Raw genomic sequence first — 22035 nt, forward strand, 5'->3', positions numbered from 1 at the left:
AATGAACACGTACGCCAACTTTTCGCCGGGACTGCTTGACTAAATTTTATTTATGGCGGCCGGCTGCAAGGGGGAAACGTTGGATTTACTTCAAATTCATTCGCTGAGATTTCACAAATATATCATCCCGATTTATCATACCTAATTATATATATATATATATATTCTGGAAAAATATTACAGAATGCCTGTTGATTTATGGGCATGATCAGTTTAATATAGATAACAACGTTCAATATGAAGGACAAAAATATGATTTTAGATTGTTTGAAGCGTTATAGTTCGGACATTGTTTAGTTAATACATTTTTCACGTAGACTAAAACAGTGTAAGACATTAGTTGGGATTCAGAAATTCTTTGTATATGGACATTTAGTTAATGTGTAAATAGTGTATCCAAAATAATTTTGAATGTCAGCGTGCAACGAACAACAACAGTATTAATAACTATGATATGTCGATTGTTATATATGTTCCTGATTGTTTTCTGATCTACTGTTCAAGTTAGATATTATATAAAGTAATCAGGCTTACCAGGAACAATGTAAGTATAAAATATCTGCAGGTAGGATAGTTTAATAATTGGGCTCACCAATGATAATGATTAAACACTTAATGCTCCTATAGTCTCATAAGTTGAGCGGGATGTATTTGAAGATGTAATCACATTTAAAACTGTTTTAGAAGAGAAGTAAACATCGATAAAATGAACAGATTATGAGGATTATTTCATTTCACAGAAAGAATGAAGAAATTTATTTCAGAGTCTCAGAAATTCACTTGTAGATTACTTCACATAGAGAGAAGATATAGAATACTTACAGTCCACAATTTACATATCTTTCTTGAAGGAACCGATTCGTATGAAATTAGATAAATCTCATCTTCTAACTAATCGCATTCACTACTGAGTAACATCAAATATTACTCATCAAAACTAAGCTACTGTTCTCACTGTTTGTTTCCAGATTTAAATATAAACATATTGTTACTTAGAGTAAATAAGTAGTTTGTAGATACTTTGTATCAAGAAAATCTGTCTTGTATGAAACATTTTATTTTTTGATATAATACAGAGTTGTCACTTGTGTAAATGGAATAAGTTACACTTTCAATAAAATTAGGTCTTTGTCATTTACAATCTTGTTTTTCGATCGTTAAAAGAAAGTAACACACACTTTCGACATTGCTAACTCGATAATATCAGTTTATTTAGTGTTTGACTTGTAGGAAAGTAATGTTTTCTGCTTATATTTACCATAAACATACTCTTAAATGTTTGTATTTTGAAATGAACCGTTTCGATTAAGCCATATTCTATGCTTTATTCTACTTATTTAAATAATCCATATTGTTGGACTAACATATTTTGTTGTGAATATTGTTTCTACCTTAAAATTATAATGATAATTGTTTTATGTATAAAGTCAGCAGGTCATTTGATTTCAGTGTGCTATGTTTAAATGAGTAAATGTTTCACAAAGCATTTCACTATAAATCGAAATAACTAAAAGGACTTATAAGCAGAGATGGATAGGGGCTAGCAATGAAGTCCAGGGCTCGCGTTTTGTCATATTTGGGACTCGCTAGCAAATCAGAGAGAATGAAGTTCCTGGGTCAGAATCCTGTGTCGGGGATCGTGGATGCGCACTGCTGAGTAATCCCATACTACGACGAGACGGTCGTCCAATGCTCTTAGGGCTTCATTGGTGGTCTAACGTTGATTAGCTCATGATTCCAATGAGATTTCCCTTGGTTTCTTTTTTACTGACTAAATTAGCTGCTAATTAGTACTGAAACCCAAAGTTATTTTAGATTCTGACAATACCGAAATGGTATTCATCAGATATTGTTTATACAATTTCACAGATATTTTTGTTACGTTAGTAAGTAGTATCATAGACGCTATTATCATCCATTATTCTGTTTTACACTTATATTACAAACTAAAAGAACTAATACGCATTGTTATGATGGGCGGCGTCCGATGTCTGATACTGATACACGAAGTGTCACGTGCTAAACTCCCAACTGACTACTTGAAAGAGAACACAGACAAGAGAATATATTGAGCTACTGAATAACATGCACAAATACTCATTTACATATATACATCACAATCCCCTAAGAAATTAATTCATTTCTTAGCCAATGATATGCACTTTCGTCCGGGTTACTTCTGATTGCCATCGATTGATCTTCTCATCAGGCTACTTATGATTGGCTTACCATACAACATATACAAAATGATCGTTCTTAAGAAATATCTTACTAACCAGTTTGAAGTCTTGGTCGAATTTTTCGATCAAGTTACAATACGATGGCATAGATAGTTGACTAAGCATTGAGAGACACTGTTTGATTTTGCACAGCTGAAAGCGATCAGTAAGATGCTGTAATCTTAGGTCGCATGTTGATTAACACTATCAAAATATATCTACACTACTGCTATACTGAAGAGTAAAGGTCTAAGGTGCTCGTGAGCTAATTTCAACAGCCTTGACTACTTTCATCCAATTTCTCATTTGAATCAGTTAGCTTGATGTCACCTACAAAATTTGCATTACTCAAAAACAAATAAGGCTTTTCTTACTCGTAGGAAATTTTATATATGTGTTTCTACGTAATTTCACCAAAACACAGTTGATTATTTGAGATTTAAGTATTCTTCAATAACGACTGTAATAGCATTACATCAGAATATTTAATTCACGGATTCTGTAGAGTTCAATCATCATGTTTTAGTAAAATACTAAATGTGCTATTCTGTGCTAACCTAGGTTGTAAGTATTTAGTGTTTAGAATTGACGTTTTGGATGCAGACTACATTTCAATCACAGAAAAATTACTTTTTTTAGACATGAATGAAAAGCTTTGCAAACTATATATATATATATATATTCAGTATCTGTTTACATCAATAAAAGGAGTTCTAAGAAACCTCTAACAAAATACTCTCTGCTTCAACTTCAGAAACGAATTATCTTAAATTACTTGGTTACTATTACTATTTTTTGTACCACAATTTGTACAAATTTTCCCATTGTACCCTTTATTTCAATCACATCCTCCGAAATAAAAAAAAATGTCGAGGTATTCTATTACGTTTTAATAGACTGAAAAACGTTTTACTTGTCATAAAAGTTTTTCGTTACTTGTTTATATATGTATATACGCTGTGATAAGGACCAGAACTGTTGCCCTAGTTACTTGTACATTTCAAAATTATCTTGAAATATGCTTTTCTTCCAAAATAAATCCCATTTGGTTCTGTTCAATTAGAAGTTTTACTCAACTAACGCATATACTCTTTGATTAGTTTTGCATATTTCCTGTCTACATATGATTTTATTTTAATTACAAAATTTCTACCAATATGTAATGAACATTGTCACTTTTGCTATTCACCAGTTGACATATCTTCTGATAATCTTCTTTGTTTTTCATTCAATACAAACAGATTTAAGAGATATGGACTTTTAGTTGTGATATTTTTTTATACAGGATGTTCAGAATTTTTATTGTTACTATGTATTCTATTGTAATCAACTTGTTCACAATTAAATTATCCGATTAATGGCTGAGAATACTCATCTATTTGTTGAATTTATTTTATTTCGTATTATTTATGGCAGTTTACAAGAGTTGTTTAAAATGTTCACAATCTTTGTTAGATAAAAAAATTAAAAGATTCGTCTAACAAACAAAGTTTCCAAATAAACATTTTGTCTTTTCATAGTGGGAAAAAAAAAACAATTGAAGCTAGACCACCATGGAAAACCTGGAACCTCACAATAGACGTGAGATATCAACTCACTGAAGACAATGGTTGACGGTTGCTCAACTTCGTGGATTGGTAGAAGTTAGACATTAACACCAACGGTTGCTGGCTCAGTGGTCTAGTGGTTAAGCACTCTGGCGCGAGACTGGTAGGTCCTGGGTTCGAGTCCCGCGAGGAGGGATCGTGGATGCGCACTGCTGAGGAGTCCCACAATGGGGCGGAACGGCTTTCCAGTGTCTTCAGGTTTTCCATGGTGGTCTAGCTTCAATTGACTCATGATTTCAACTATGAAAACTTTCTGTCATTGAGGTCACGAACCGAACTAAGTTAAGCTCATTGATATTTAATAAAGTGTTATAACTACTCTAAAGAGGAAATAGATCTTAACTACATGGTTCCCTAAATAATAAAGATATCATATGAATCATTCAAATGATATATTGGTTAATAATTGGTATAAGCTGGGGAGTGACTGATAGATTGGCGCAAAAAAACACTAAGATGATAAATATGGTTGTTTGTATTTCTGTTAGATTAATTAAATACTACTGATCTAGAAACTACATTCAAACTTTATTAAATACCATGTACTGTAGACAATGATACAGCTATTTTTTAAATTACATAATAAACCTAATCACATACTTTATGTAATTTATCCTAGAATCCAGGTCAAATTCTTTTTGTAATCTCCGAAAAAACCACAAATATAAACAAATTCACACTTAAGTGCACTACATTCAATATCCAACGATAGGTTAATGAGTGCACTAAGTAAATTTTAACTAGTTGGTTCCATGTTAATGTCACATTTTTATTATTTTCGCCTGAAGCTCTCCTAGGGTTACTGCCCGCCTTAAACCCTGATGAAGGTGGAGGGTCAGGCATAGGGTTAGCAATCACATCCCGTAAAAAACAATCGTGAAAAAAAGCAATAACCAGAAAGTCTTTTAAACCATTCAAACTCTGCCATGGGACTTGAAAGATCTTGATTCAGAAGAACTATGACACCTCATGGTGAAAGCTGAGATTCTTCGGAAGTCACGAGGCCGATACTCCTTATAAAAAAGAATACTTTGTCAATATACCAAAGAAAGGTGATCTTAGCAAATGTGAGAACTTCAGAGGCTTCACACCACTATCGGTACCAGGAAAGGTTTTCAAAAGTGTTGTTGAACCGGACGAAGGATTCAGTAGACACTGGACTTCAAAATCAACAGGCCAGATTTCGTAAGGATCGATCGTACACAGACTAAAACGTGACACTACAGATCATTATTAAAAGGCTAATTGAATGGAATTCACTACAATGTATCGGATTCCCTGAAAATGAGAAGTCCTTGGTTAACATTCGTATGAAATTATTCCTTCAGGTTCAAAAGAAACTCCATCTAAATCCCCAGTATAAGTTCTAAACTATTTCAGAATAAATCGAATACAGAATTGTATAATTAACTTCTAACCTTAAGATTTAAGCTTCTTATAACCTTGATTATTCTGTAAAAATATTTTATTCAGTAGTTATTGATAATGCAATAGCCTTCAATGATAGCCGTTAAATAATCAATTTCAGTCTTTTTAACCATAATACTGAATGACCGAATTTTACCAATTATATTTATGACGTAATGATTAAACACAAAAGCTTTATACACAAATTACTTATATTACAAAATATGGTTGAAAGTAATCAAAAATCTTGAAACCTAATTTTTGTTCTGGAATAAATAATAATTACCATAGAGCAATTAGAAAACGGAATTGATTAAGAATAGACAACCTTTCGTTATATGTAATGTTAAAATACTCAGATGGTGGAGAAAATTTGTAGCTGAGGTGGATGACTTTGGTAGAGTTTCGCTCTCTGGACTGCATAGTTTATTCGTGAAGCTTTCATCATTCTTCTAAACAAGATCAGAATAAACTTTGGGTAGGAGTGAAGTATTCAAAATTCTCCATATATAACTGACAGCTTGTCCTGTCCACCTTGATCATAGTGTGGCACATAAATAAAATCAAAATCACTTTGATCAATCTTATGCAAACTGAATGATGAGACGGCTCAAGAAGGAAAACCAAACATCATTTACGAAATAAAATGTTTCAACTGTGAGGAACAATACATCAGACGCCCTCTTGCTCTTCATTTACATAAACACCAACTAGCTGTCAAATGCTATGATGTATCTCCGCTTATATCAATCCACACGGACAATTGTAGACACATTGTATCAGGAAAAAGTGGAGATTTTGAATAGAGGAAATACTAAGAACACCAGAGAATTTTTAAAGGCTTGGCACTCAGGTAGATCAGCAATCAATGAATACATTGAAATTGATTCAATTTATCATTCAGTTAGAAAAAGCATAGATAAATATGAAATCAAGGATCAGATCAAAAGGAGAGACAATCAGAATAAATGTACAGAAGACAGGTTAAAGTTCAACGATAACCAATCTAGATTAATGTCGACAGGACAAGCCGTCAGTTATATATGGAGAAATTTGAATACCTCACTTCTACATAAAATTTATTCTGATGTTGTTTAGAAGAATGATAAAAGTTTCACGAATAAACTATTCAGTTCAGAGAAATAAACTTCACTAAAATGTAAATATATCTTGCTAATTTTCATTAAAAACATATCTTCTGTCACTATGTGTTCTTGCTCTGATTTCATACGTCATAACATTAAATAATAGTCTATTTTCAGTATGTAGTTTTTTGAATACCCTCATGTTTTTTTATCTGTCATACATGTTTGTTTGAAGAGTAATGGAGAAATAACTTGTTATGAATGCAAAAGGGTCAAATATAAAGGTGAACTATAGGTCAAATGACAATGGAAAGTCAATAAATAAATAGTATTAGTTGAATAAATACTGATTTTGTAAGCACTGTTATATCAGAATAAAAAATGCCAGTAAAGAATGTATTAGGAAAGTTCAAATTTTGTATGGCTGTTAAGAATATTTTGATTTTAATAGGCCGTTTATATCGTATAAACACCCGAACTGGCGAAACTATAATTTACGGATGAACCAATCAGATTTACTATGACAGGTCTTAAATTTTATTGAGAATAACATTCATCCATTTGATTATTGAGCGTACTGACATTTTAGCTGATGCCAGTTCGTGATGAAAACCCTAAGTCTAATTCCTAACCCTAAACATCAACTGTAAATCATAACCCTTATTCTTCACACAGGTTCATAACTCTCATTTAACCCTAGTAAGTAGGTGGATATTCTCAAGGCAACTTTAACGTCACTCAAACGTCGTCCATAAGTTATAGTCTCACCACTCTTTTTGTAAGTGATATTTCTTCCTTCTGTTCAAAGACTATCAAAGCATACTCATATACGATTGCTATTCTTTTCAATCAAGCTTCTTTAGTTTTCAATAAATATTTTTCAGTAAGATTTGATTTTAGGAATAGCTAAAACTGTAGAAAGAAAACGGAATAATCGGCAATCAACACAAAATAAACAAAATTAAGGAGTACCTGAAATTTTAATCAAATTTTGTCAACTGCCTGGAATCTGTCTGTTAGTTTCCTTTAAATATAAACTATTTAAATTAAAGTTTCTCAGTTATAAAAAATCTAACTTTCATGTCTGATAGTGATAAAAAGATGTTTCTTTGTACAAAAAATATAGTTGAATATAAATAAGGCGACTTCATTATCACAAATATAATTCGATTTTCTTTTTATTCCGTGAACACCTTCAAATTTAATAGGAAGAATGTTTTTTCTGTAAAATCTCAACGAATGAATTTGAAATAAATCCAAGCTTTTCTTCCTATTTAATGTCTCACATCAACTCGGCGCCCAAATATTGTGAAACTGTTCGTTCTAATTCAGACAAAAGTTCTTATATAAACACTTTCAAATGTTCCTAGTTTTATTGAATCTTCATTTCACTTCAAATAATCAAGCAATCGTTCAAAACATAGGCAGAAATAATTCTATAAACAAAGATGGATAGTGACTAACAGTGGAATCCAGGACGCGCGTTTCGTCCTATTTGGGACTCGTCAGCTGGATGTACATGCACCTCAGAGTTGGAGTTCACTTTTGGACTCAAACCAAGTACCGTTCGTTTCAAACACCATCGCGTTACCTACTTAGCTACTGAGCCCCGATAGCCACCTGCTCGTGCAATGGGGCGAAGTTTAAATTCACTTGGTATTGTTTGTTTGAATATTCCCATTGATGTTTAAGACTGCAACTGGTCAGTCTCTTATTGACATATGAGTATCCTTGTGGACTGGCTCGATATTTCCTTAATTTAAAAGCATTATAAGTAAAGATGGACAATGGCTATCAGTGGAATCCAGGACGCACATTTCGTCATATTTGGGACTCGTCATCTGAATTTACCTGCATCCCAGAGTTGATGCTTAAGGCAATATCGAGGCAGTCCGCACAAGATGCATAAGAGACTGATTAATGGCAGTACTAAACGTCAATGGAAAGATACAAGCAAACAATACTGATATACTTGATGGTATTACGAGTTTACCCTACTCGGTAAATGGAACGAAGGTTAATGACACAGTGACACGATAGGCTATTCTAATCCATTGTACCCGGCCCTGCTAACTAGATCAACAAGTCTTGATAAGGCGTAGAGAATGTATACTACAAGCACCCAGAAAATACTAGGTCACTAAGCAGACAAATCAAGCTTAAAAAATCCATCAACCAATGACAGTCAAGGATTTTCGAGTGGGAAATGTATGCTGTAGGTCAACTAAGCGTGTCTTGGGCACAAAAACATAAAATTCAAATGTTCAGAATAAAATTAAAAAATTAGGACCTTTTCCAAGTGAGTTCTGGAGACCTATCTTCCTCAATATATGCCAAGTGATGAAATAATTTTATTTCCAATTTATCTTAAAGAAATATACATCTCATCACTTACCGGATATGAAATCACAAATTCTATACAACTGATACCTAAATATGTTATCTTTAATAATCATTAGTAGAAATTAATAGATCGACAAGTTATCCCGATTACCCCTGTATTTCATCATATTCTAAATGTCAATAAAATATCAAATCAATAATTATACTTGTTTATATTTTTTATATCAACGACTAACAACTTTCAAATGTCAATGATGTCAGTTAATAAATAATGATTCAATGTAAATAAGTCAATGTGGAACAAATTTATTTGAATATTGAATTATGTAACCTAATTTAGTTAACTTCACATATAAAAAAAGAAAAGTAGTTAGCAGCTATATGCTTTCTCCATTCACTTATGTGGATATATAACAAACGTTTATTATCAATATTATCTTATATTCGTTGGTACGTGTAAAAGCTAGGCTTATAGATTATGTTAGAAGAGTATATATTTATTGCTAACATTCTTTTCTTCTTAATACAACTTATGTATGATGACAATACAAACTACTTAGGAATATAATACAAATCAGTGGTTTATCAAATATATGGTAAATTACAGTTGATTAGTATATGGTACAAAACAGAATTTCTGGATAGCACTTATTTTTTAACAAGGTTGTTTTCTGTGGGATGAGGTTGATGATTCCATGCCCAATTCTTCTCCTTTACCTGGGATTGGTAGCGACAGTAACCCTGGGGGAAGCTTGTAGTAAGCCCATTGAACTATTTTGTTATTTGTTCCCTTACTGTAGTTTAGATATTCAACCCACTATGTAAAATTAAGTGTGAGTCTGATTGAGGGAATGGTTGCACAGCAATCTTTGTCTATTCTCTCATTGGTTGTAAACACAGACAATCAATAATTTATCCATAATCGATTAACAATCATATATATATATATATATATATACATATATATATATACATATATATATATATATATGGATTTTTAACACTCACTGGTTTCCTTGTATGTTTGCTATCTGTGGGCTTGCGGATCTTTACTAATCATTAACGAGAAACTAACTCTATAGCTGGTGTTCGAGCTTTTGGATGATCTTGAGTAAATTCATAATACTATTAGGAGATTTAGCTTGCGTGAATACTCAGTTAACGAGATATTATTTATTGGAGTCAGATATAGAGGAATTAATCTCTACAAAGTTGGTGACGCTCAATTAGAGTACACAGTTCTCTACAAAGTCTGCTGCATATTCTCTAATCATATCATAAAGAATTTCGCATTAGAATATACTATGCCTATGCTCCTCCATGAGGAGTAACAGACGTAAGTAAGTAATTAAGTAAGCGACAGAACTTTGTAAGTTAATCAGTGCTTTTTGGAATGTGTTATTGTTTATTAAAATATATTGGAAATAAACAATAGATCAAGTTTTATTTCATTACAAATACCTTGAAAACTATTAAATGTAACTCTCTAGTAGTCATTTCTTTGAATCCATAATACAAAAAGCCCTATAACCAATTTAGAATTCACAGATTTCCTTCCAGTTAAATCAAATGTTATTCAGCAAAATTTCATTTGTTGGTATTGTTAAGTTCTAAGTCATCATGATATTATATAGATAATTCAAAATCCAAACTACATTATTTCTACCGTGTTTTTACAAATTAATAATTCCCGGCACAATAATAGAAACAATATTTCACAACACCATTCATCAATTTTCTTTGTCAATTAATCTCATGAATCCATTGTGGATGCAAGGATAATCAGAAATTTATTTCTCCCCCTAATTAGTGAGTTTAGATGTGAAGTAAAAGTTAAGAGGAACCAAGTGTTACTTCCACCTGTCCTGATAATCGATATAAGACAAGATTATTCGATGATCACTTATCTATCAACGTATTCTGTTCTTCCAATAGTAATCACCACAGACTGACGAGTTCCTTATAGCTTGAATTGTAAAGAAACTTCCTTGTACAGTTACTCGGGGTACATATTTCTGACTCACCTAAGTTAAACCGTCATAGCCTATCAAAACTTAGAATACATAAAGATTGTGATGGATGAGTTTTATCACCGGGCTCGGACGTGGATTTAAATTACACAACTTTTGACAACCAACCGTCGAGAATTTTCCTGGATTGGTAGTATTATAATTTGATTTCCTTACTAAGAGTTACCTTCTACAGTCTAGTTTTAAACGCAGACTGTTGAACCAGCCATTTTATTTCCATTTTTTTATCTTTTAAAAGGTGTACAACACGGAATCTTGATAGCTTTTTTTGTTTAAACCACGACGTTGAAAGCAATTTTCAGACTTAATGAGGACAACTAAAGTCATAACTAATGGTCATATATAATTACAATCTAAGTATCAATAATTTTGCTAATTATAATTATATGAAACATATTGTCTATTCATATTCTGTTTTACTGTTCTTATGAAACTGTAGCTTTTGTTCTTCTGAAGAAATGTTTACATTTCTCGAAACTTATACGAGTTAGATACTGATGAGCGACAGATGTTATCTAATTTTGAATGATTCGAATAAAAATTAATCCAAGTTGAATGAAAAATATTGATTATCAAATTAAAACAAATTCGAAGCATATGTAGATAATCTGCTTAGACACGTCACGTCACGTCTTAAAATAACCCCTATTTAAAATTCTTTCAAGATCATAAAGTGTAGGACAGATTTTTGACCTACAATGAGATTTTAGCTGAGTACATTCATAAATTAACATAAGTTTGAGCATGAAAATTTAAAATCGTGCAACAAGGTGCACACAAGGTTTATTTATTATCTTGAGTCAGTTATTAGAAATTATAGCAACTGTCCTGCAATCAATTTTGATTATGGTTAATTTTGGTTAAGCCCTTTTATCAACTCACTTAACATATAATATTATTCGAACGGTAACAATTCGTATACTTTGTACTATTATGATCATTATTATATCTGTATAAACGTGTACGATTGATTACATATGACAGCCTACACACATATCTCTCTCTCGCTCGATAATTCACTCTCTTCTCCATGTATATATGTACTCGAATCCTATTACTAGACTTTGCCTAGCCTATCTGAGCCTTGATTCGATTTGACTGTAAATTTGCCTCTGTATTTGCTCTTACACACACATTCGCCTGTCTACTTCAAATCTGCTCAATCTGTTTGAAGCCTTGTGATATCTGTGCTATCCGCTAATAAACTGTAGTCGCCGCTTCTTATTGCTTTCTGAATTCAAACACCATTGTGATTTATATAATAACGGTTATCAATATGATTGATTAACGAAGCTAAACCTTAAGGTTATGTAAATCAATCTTAACCGATATTTATGATATCTAAATTTATGTGTTAATTAATTTTTTTTATATTCTATCATTCAATAAATATGCAGATAGGGTTCGTATATTTCACCTACGCCTCTTCAAAAAGTACCACACGTTTGCATTTCCAACGAGATTGGTGAACGTATAAAATGACTAACTGAAGCTTTTATAATGTTCTTTCATAGAAAGTATGAATAATATGATTCTGAATACTTTATTCAATAAGACGGTTTTTTAAACATATAATTGTGTTGCTTTATAGCACAAGATGATGAATTTCGTACTACTTTGTTGTGACAATGTATTGACTTTAATGTCCTAGATTATCTTCGGTTAGCTGAAACAAGACGGATAACAGCATTGCTTGGTATCTATTACTTATAGTACCGTTTACATTACATATATGGTGTTACTAATTATTCTCATAATGTGAATAGTTTCGTTGACTTAAAATGTTGGGAATCAATGATAATATTACTTCTTAATAACATATAATGATTTGATAATCAGTTCTTCAAAAATGAACACAGTCATTTTTACCAGATATTAGTAAACAATAAGGTGTATATTATTTATGCTTTTCATGGAGTTTGGAACTAATTATACCACTTTTTAGTGTACGAAATATTGCCTGGTTAACTAGATCTCGGAGGATTTATGAATCGATTTAAAGGATACGTAATGGGGATATAAAGAATTTAAGTAATTAATGTTATAATGTAATGTGAAAAGGCATTTGTGCAAAAACTAGTTTGGTTTTAAACATAAATTGGTCGTAGGGAATACGAACAAGTTTATTAGATCACATAACTGTACTAAATATAATCTGATATTTCATTTATTTCAAAAAATAAGCGTGCATTTAAAGTTTTTTTTTTCATTTGTTATGCACAGTCAAATATATCTTTGCGGAAAACCACTACTAACCTTTCTTAAAGAATTATATCGTATACTAAAACTTCAATTCATTTTCTGGTTATCTTTTGACATCTGAAAGTCCCCTAGAGTATTTAATTAGAACATTGGAGGGAAAATTTAAAAGTGACGTCGTCAACCCAAAACTCTGATGTTGTATTTAAATTCATAGTTTTACGACTGCTAACAATCCACTGGATAAAAAAAATAAATCGATATGACCATTTTGTACACAGTTGTTATGACGTGTGAGTGCGTGCGTGCTCTGCTTAATATATGAACGTGCTGATTCCCACCAATGAGAGAGGAGTGATTTATCGATCGGAGCAATGATACACGAAAACCGTATGAGCATTTTTGAGTACTTATCAGTCCTGCTTTCTGCCTAGCCCAGCCAGTTAAGTCCAGAACATCAACAACAGCCTCTGCAATATAAATCATTATTCTCAAACATACTGGGTTTATATACCAAACAAACTGACCACATCGTACCATGAAATAAAAAATAACGTTTGTACAAGATTTAGCCAAATGTGGCTGTGAATAGGGGGCACAGTAATCAATAGGCTGAGGATAATTCAACAATAGTTCATAGGTCGAAATAAAGCTTATGATAAGAGGAACACGAATGCGAATAGTTTAGTCACTTAACAATTATAAAATAGGAAATATACATATCACATTGGTCTATAAACAGTTCTCAAAGTTGCCATTCAGAAATCTCCACGAGATATAACAGAGGGAAAATTTAAAAGTGACGTCGTCAACCCAAATTTCTGATGCTGTATTTAAATTCATAGTTTTACGACTGCTGACAATCCACTGGATAAAAAAAATCGATATGACCATTTTGTCCACAATGCTACACTGAACTACCTTTTTTCAAATCCAAACTTTGATAAGTATATTTACAGAATGCCTGTTTTACAAGTGTAACCAACTTCCTAAATAATACTCAAGATGTTCATTTCATCTTTTTTTCAGAATTCTGTAGTTCTTGATTGCTCATTTTACAAAATTAGATAAAATTTATTTTGTTTTCCTTTAAATGACAAGTACTTCTCAAAATGAGATGAATTATTATTTAGAATGAAAATTTACTTTCATAATTACAACTGTTATGAATTAATAAAATGAAGAACAAGGCCGTATACCAAACTGTTGTGGTCTTATGTCCGACTTTTATCACGTGAATTATCTACCAATCGAAATACGACTTGTCTAATCTTAACACTGTGCCTAACCAACGACTTCGAGCAGTATGAGCAGTCTAGCGACCCCATTGGTCCCTTGTCCGCCTAGCCCTTCTAATTGAGCCCAGAACACCAATTGCAGCTTCTGCTATGCGAATCATTTATTTCAAGCATACTCGGTTTGTAAACCAGACAGACAGACCGCATCACACCATAAAATAGGAAATAATATTTGTACAAGATCAAGCCAAATGTGGCTGTGAATGCGGATTACAGTAATCAGCAAACTGAATATAATTTAGAGACAGTAAATAGTATAATAATGATTCATTCACTAGGATATAGCAACAACTAGATGTAATAAAAAGATAAGAAAATTAAATTTAGTATATTCATATATACAAGCTCCGTCCAGTGCTTCCAGGTTTTCTCTGGTAGTCTCACTTCAATTGAATCATGATTTCAACTATAAAATATGAATATACTTTATATTATCTAAACGATTGCTTATCACTAAATAAATATCTGTTATAACTTGAATAGATCTCTTATCTATGTTACTTACATGGATGAATACATTTTACACCTTCTAAATAAATATTTCTTACACCTGTTGTGTTATATATATATATATATATATATATATATATATATATATTTCAGAAGATTGTATTTCCCATGGAAGCATCTGTTAGAATTAAAGGATTCCATTGAAAAACATTTGCTATATACTAACTATTTATGTATCCATACGATTTCATGATACTTTAGTGTATACTTCTTTATAAAAAAAGTATGGCGAACTTTTTTGTTCGAGAAAACAAGACTATGATTAATTCTTTATTTTATTTTATTTAAACACATAAATATTGGTACAAAGGGGCACCAGATACATATGCGCCACACAAATCTCATTTGATTTATGTGAGGGATGTGATACTGCTCGGCTGCTCAGACCGAAGCAGGTGGTTTTCTTAAGGGGCCACACCCGGAGCCTTTGACCTAAGGGTCTAATCCACAAGGCAGTGGAGCATAGTAATGAGGTTCAGTCCCATGGTAGACGGTGACCAACGATTGATTCATACGCCATTTGTTCCCTCAGGATAGTGGAGCTCATGTATACCATTGGTTTGGAATCAGGGTTTTCCCACTCCCCTAAGTGGACTCGCCGTGTCCACCAACACGGTCAAAGCTCCGGACATTCGCTTTTCGTCCTCTCAATTTCGTAAACAACACCCTGGTGCGAGAAGACAGTGAGTAGAACTTCCCTGGCGGAGCCTATATACGCGTGGCCATGTGAGAGCATTGCGAGAGGGAGAGCGGACTCTTCCCACTCTCGGCCGTACCAGGGCATTTGGGGGCTATTAATTCTTAATAATAACTAATATGGGTTTATGATTATAATAACAAAGAAGACAAATTTCTTTATATATATACTAATCGATTAATATTCTTTTAGGATTTCATTCAATTCTCTCAGCTGAATATTTGTTATTCTCTATAATAGGATCTGTTTCCTTATTAAGAATTCCCAGTTGATTTGATGAAGCTAATGGTGTTTTCTTTATTCATTCATTATTTCCTAGAGGTATAGGATTGTTTTATGAATTCCGCAAAGTTACTTTGTAAAGTCCATGTAATATTTTTATTATTTAACACTTGGGCAATAGTAGGCTCGTTAGTCCACCTAACGAAGATTCTTATATTTTAATTTCTTTAAAAGGTCAACTAAAGCAATGTTTCGACCATTTAGGTCGTTCTTATAAAGATCATCATCAATGCCCATTCTGATAAAGAAGTCAATATCATCAGAAGGATTAACTTGGGATATAAATCTTGCATATTATTTGAAAACTGAATTTGTTCGTTAGATAATGGAATCTACTGTTAACTCAGCAATAAGTAGCGAATAATGTTACGTTTGTATTGATCGAAGTATATTGACTAATTTGTAATAAGTCACTAGCCTAATGGACTGGATATTGTATGGGCTATGCTAAGATGTTAAATCGTTGGACATAGTGAACATAAAACCCATGACACTGATCACTACTCGGTAATTAGTTAATTGTAAATATCTCAGTCCTACAGAAGGTCGGTGGCTATTTGAATAGCTCATTGATAACACTTCACCCTGTGAGGCTAGGTGATGTTGATTGGATTCTTACAGGAAGGCAACAATTCCATGAAATTAAAGATGCGTCTTACTGACGAATGTCAAATACCAAAAAGCTTATGTCCTGTCGACTACCTTCGATTATCGACCACCTCAAAGATGATACTTATCTAAGTTTGTCAGTAAACAACTCTCTACTCCTTTCATGAAATCGTTTGTGTTTCTTCTAACATCCATTGGCAATTTTTATTATTATTGACTAATACAAATTTCTTTAAAGTTCTCCAGTCGTAAAAAAAACGATTGTTGGTTAACTGATCTAAGAGATAGATTTGGCTAGAAGAAAATTTTCATAGCAACTCTGGACAATAAGATTCTACTGAAACAAAATATGAAATTGTTATTATATATTTGGAAGAGATTTATAAAGCGTGCGAGATTACTTTCGTTTATCAAAAATGGCATCAGATATAGATGCCTATTTAAATGTAAACAAAAATGGGATCACTAAATGTTGTTTGTTAGACTGAAGTTGAAGTTTTATCCACAACAATTTTCTCATTAACTTATTGGATTATTATTATTATTGTTATTTCGATTGTTATTATCACTACAGCAAGTCCATAAAATGACCTTGTTTTTCTAATATATTCTTCGATAATATATCTGTATTTAATTCATTTGCGGCTAGTTTGAAATGTCTGAAGGTCATGTACATCCCAGTACAACTTTGAACACAAATTTATGGTTAGTTTCATGAGAGGAAAATGAATTTGAGCAACAAATAGTAGTATATAAATATTTTTCCTTACAATCTCTATTATAAATAAATGATTAGCATTTAACTTGAAATATATGGATTTCCTTAAAAAGTAAGTACAAAGTAAACAGAGACAAATAATACTAACTTAAACAACATACTTAATGTATGGATAAGGCGTCGACAAAGAATAATGTACTTCTTCTAATTAGCGTCAAATAAATAGATACAAAAAATGGAGGGCTTCCCCCATGAAACGTTCACATTTGAGATAAATGAGACTGACCATTTGTTTTATACTTTTGACGTACATTTGTTTATTAGAAACATTTCAATAATTGAAGTTTGTTTAATAATCATGTAGAATTGAGAAACTTTTATACCACTTTTTTGTACCAGAACAAAATATATTCGCGTTTTTTTTTATTTTAGAATATATTGGTATTTGGTGGTTTCTTGAAAAAGTATTGAATACTTACCTTACGATAATGTACTCTTATTTCATGTGACCAGGCGTGGATACCCTCTAAGTTGTTGAGAAAAGTATGACTGGTTATTAAGTTAATCAAATGATTAAAAATCTAAATCAACGAATGGATATTTTAAATAACAACCATGACGAGAACTTAATTTATAGACAACCTTTGGACGAATCCTAAATGACATTGAGAAATTCCAGCCAATCAGAAAACAGTAGGTATAGAGTAAGAATATATAAGAACTTCCATCGAATTTAGAGAGAATGGTTTCACAGTATTTGGGCGCCGAGTTGATGTAAGACATTAAATAGGAAGAATATATTTGTAAAATCTCAGTGAATGAATTTGAAGTAAATCCAAATTCATTCGTTGAGATTTTAAAAATATATTATTCCTATTTAGAGTAAGAATATGATTCTACGATTCTCCCAAATCCTCCAAACGACTCATGCAACCTTGCTGAATTTTCGGCAACACTTGCAATAGTTGCAGCCACTGTTACTGGTGTCTTTATTATCCAGTTTGCAACAATTATCATAGTCTGTCTTAGTCTCAATCGGGATCGAGCGAGAAAAGTTCATGTTCTAACAGACTTTTTCCTACAACATATACTATACCGAGATACAACATCATCACGATAGTCTGCACGAGGTCCATGAGTCATTTGACTACCGCAATCACAAATAAAGGAACTTCTTAGTAATTCCACTTATTGAAGGCGCTCAGTTATAACGTCTTCTGCAAAATCCTCTGTAAACCTATCGTGAGTCAGCATTTGGTACTGAAATGATCGGCGTGAGCTTGAGATCTCTCGAATGCTTCTGATTGGTTCATCCATTAATTATAGTCCCGTCATAAGCATAAAAGATTTCTTAATTGATCAATTTACATCATAACCTTAATTTCTATAATTCGAAGTTGGTACCACTGTTTTTTGTGTTTTTGACAAAGTAAAAATGCATTGATTCGTTGTAATTTTATTTGGTCAAACATTTTCATTTATTATATTCATTGTTATCGACTTGAAAGAAAAGCGCATTTACTATCACACTCAGGATTGTACACTACATGATTTCTAGATAATAGCTATTTTCATATTCATAAGACTTTTACACTGAGAGCTGTGTATCAAATAAGAATGTAGTAAATAGCTGATAACACTAAGAGCACTGGAACTTGTTTTGTACATTTGAAGATAAATTTTATAGATCCTTAAGTTCATCATATTGTTTGTTATCGTTACCTAATATTGGTTATTTATAAATAGCCTGAAGAGTTATTTTTATCTTCTGGAACTTTTTTTCACGATACCAATGTTCAAAAATAACACAGGGTTAATAAAATAACTGATTCATTTCTCCATGATTGTGTTAAATTGGTTAACCGATTCCAGCTATTTACTTTCATTATTTTCAAAAAGTGTATATCTGTAAAAAACACAAACTTGGTTTGCAGAGAAAATGACACGAATAATTTGTACTATTTTGAGATTATTTTAGGACGTTTTCATAAATCAAAATGGATTTTAAGGACTTGCCAGTAATATTCAAACATTCTAACACCTAAACCATGTCAAATTGATAGGATTCAACCAGCTCAGCTTAAACAGACGAAGTTATATCTTAAAGATTTTAAACCAGGTATAACTCCACAACGCAATACTTAATATCATACTTTATAACTCATTTTATTGACTAAACGATAGCACAAAAAGATCACCCAACAGCAGAACACTACCATATCAGATAAAGGTCTTATTGCATAGTTAACACCATGAACTAATTTTGATTAGATGATTACTAAAAACCAGGAAGCACTAGAAGGCTGATTCGTCTTAGGGTAGGACTGTTTTATAGTACGCCTTCATTGTCCGTCTGAAGATCGAATTCCGGACCTTCATTACTAGCAGCTCATTATTTTTATTAAAAAAAACTATTGTTTGAACTCAGCTATGATAACTATGACTTGCTTAACTGTTCAATGAATACAGTTTCTCCATAAACTTTAGAATTCATAGAGAACATATTTCAAATGTACTGAAAATCAAAATTCACTAACTCAAGTTATGGCAAATGGACCTCTAACAGTTGTTTACAACGAACAAGAAATTACAACAATGATTTCTCTATGTATAACAGTAAAAATGTTTAAATAAGATTCCTACAGTACATCAAGTATTTGGCAGATTGATTGTTTATTAGAATGGTCTATGATTTCACTTTGCAAATATTTATACTTTAACATAATTAAAGCACTTCACAAAATACAATATTTAGATGCTTGTTGTTTGTTCAGATAAGTCGAACATTTATAATTAAGCTTACATTAACCACCTCCATTTTCCGTTAAAACCATAATTAACATAAGCAGAGACGGATGGTGGATAGCAGTGGAAGCCAGGACGCGCGTTTCGTCATATTTGAGACTCATCAACTGAATGTACCTGCATCTCAGAGTTGATGTTCATTCTGGGACTCGAAACCAGTACCATTCGCTTCAAACACCATTGCGTTATAAACTCAGCTACTGAGTCCTGATGGCCGCCTTCTTGTGCAATGGGGTGAAGCTTAATTCACTTGCTATTTTTTACATGTATCTTCCAATTGATGTTTAGGACTGCAATTGATCAGTCTCTTATTGGCACCTATGCATTCTGTGCGGATCGCCTCAATATTGCTTCAAATCACATGCATTATAAATAGTCGTAAACATCAATGGGAAGTTTCAAACAACCAATGAAAAATGATTCCGAATCAAGATACTGTTTTTCTATTCAATACTCATACCTTTACACCAGACGTTAACTATTTTTATTCACTTCTTTAGGTAATACGTAATGTATTTGTTGAAATTCATTGGAATTTTTATCAATCAGTAATAAAATGGGATGATTGTTGGAATAAACGAAGACGGGATGGTAGACCAATTGGTCCACATAATTCACAAAAGTGTATAGCTTGTCAAAATGGACTATGTCGAGGTGTATTGTTTGATGTTAATAAGCACGTGAATAATTCAAACGACAATAATAAAAATAAGTTTTCATCGAATTCTAAAGTTACAATAACCACTAATTTTGGTAACAATAACAAAGTGTTCATAATACCATCATTTAATGAAGAAGATGATGAACAAACATGTCTGGAAGAAAGTCTCTCTGGATCACCATCTTGCAAACGTCGAGCTGTAGAATAGAAAAAAAACCAGTAATTACTTGACGGTTTTCTAATTTATTTCATTATTTTAACCGCCACCATTGGCTTATTTTATTTCAAGACAATAACTTATACTAAATTATCAGCAGAAAATTCTTTTCACTTTATCTACAAGCATTTGACTTATTCATTAAGTATAGAAACAAAACAAGAAAGCAAATTCTATTAGACTGTTTCATAATGTAATTAGTTGTGAAATGAAAACATGAACTAGTTTACGAAAAATTAGAGAATAATATGATGTTTGGTTAGTTTGACGACCATTCATGTTATGATATATCAGTTAGGAACGCCTCACACTCTTTGATAAATAGTCGATAACTATAAATCATAATTTCACCAAGGGAAATAAAACTTCAGTAAAATATACCTAAGATTTAATAGTTAAACTCATGAGTTAATTGAAGCTAGACCACCATGGAAAACCCGGAAGCACTGGGCGGCTGTTTCGTACCAGTGTTGGACACCTCATCAGTGCGCATCCACAATCTTGCCTCGCGAAATCCGAACTCGGGACCTATCAGTATCGCGCGCGAGCACTTAACCTTTACATCATTGAGCCGGCATTCAACGATGATAATGTCTAACTTCAACCAATCCAGGTTTCCCATGGTGGTTTAGCTTCAATTTACTCATGAATTCAACTATTAACTTTCAATAATATCCACAATACCCTCTCTGAATACACTCAAAAATTAAACGGTATTTGACTATAGTACCTGCTACAAAATAAAATGATCATAGCTTAAAAAACTTCATATTCAGTTCATTATATATACATTGAAGAACTGTTATAACGTGTAAATGCGTGCGTGCCATGTTTGATATATGAACGTGCTGATTCCCACCAATGTGAGAGGAGCGAATTATCGATCAGACTAATGATACACGAAAACCGTATGAGCAGTCTTGAGTACTTATCAGTCATTCTATCAGCCTAGCCCAGTCAGTTAAGTTCAGAACATCAACAACAGCCTCTGCAATATGAATCATTATTCTCAAACATACTGGGTTTATATACCAAACAAACTGACCACATCGTACCATAAAATAGAAAATAACATTTGTACAAGATTTAGCCAAATGTGGCTGTGAATAGGAGGCACAGTAATCAATAGGCTGAGGATAATTCAACAATAGTTCATAGGTCAAAATAAAGCTTATGATAAGAGGAACACGAATGCGAATAGTTTAGTTACTTAACAATTAGACAATAGGAAATATACATATCATATTGGTCCATAAATAGACCTCAGAGTTACCATTCATAATTCTCCACGGGATATAACAAGAACATATTTCACGAAGATCTAATGTGAATACTATCATCAATAGAA

The 22035-nt window shown here is 32.4% G+C and overlaps 1 protein-coding gene across 1 annotated transcript in view; it reads left to right on the forward strand.

The window, feature by feature from the left end:
* The window catches only part of Smp_128800 (hypothetical protein), a gene marked incomplete at both ends in the record, with an annotated part of 31346 nt that extends 11033 nt beyond the window's left edge, over positions 1-20313 (forward strand). Inside the window, one exon of the mRNA XM_018795828.1 lies at positions 20308-20313. Within this exon, the coding sequence (XP_018650101.1) occupies positions 20308-20313 (6 nt within the window). The remainder of the gene's footprint in view (positions 1-20307) is intronic.
* Between the last annotated feature and the right edge of the window lie 1722 nt (positions 20314-22035).

This window comes from Schistosoma mansoni, chromosome 2 (assembly GCF_000237925.1).
Source record: "Schistosoma mansoni strain Puerto Rico chromosome 2, complete genome".
NCBI classification, from domain to species: Eukaryota; Metazoa; Platyhelminthes; class Trematoda; order Strigeidida; family Schistosomatidae; genus Schistosoma; species Schistosoma mansoni.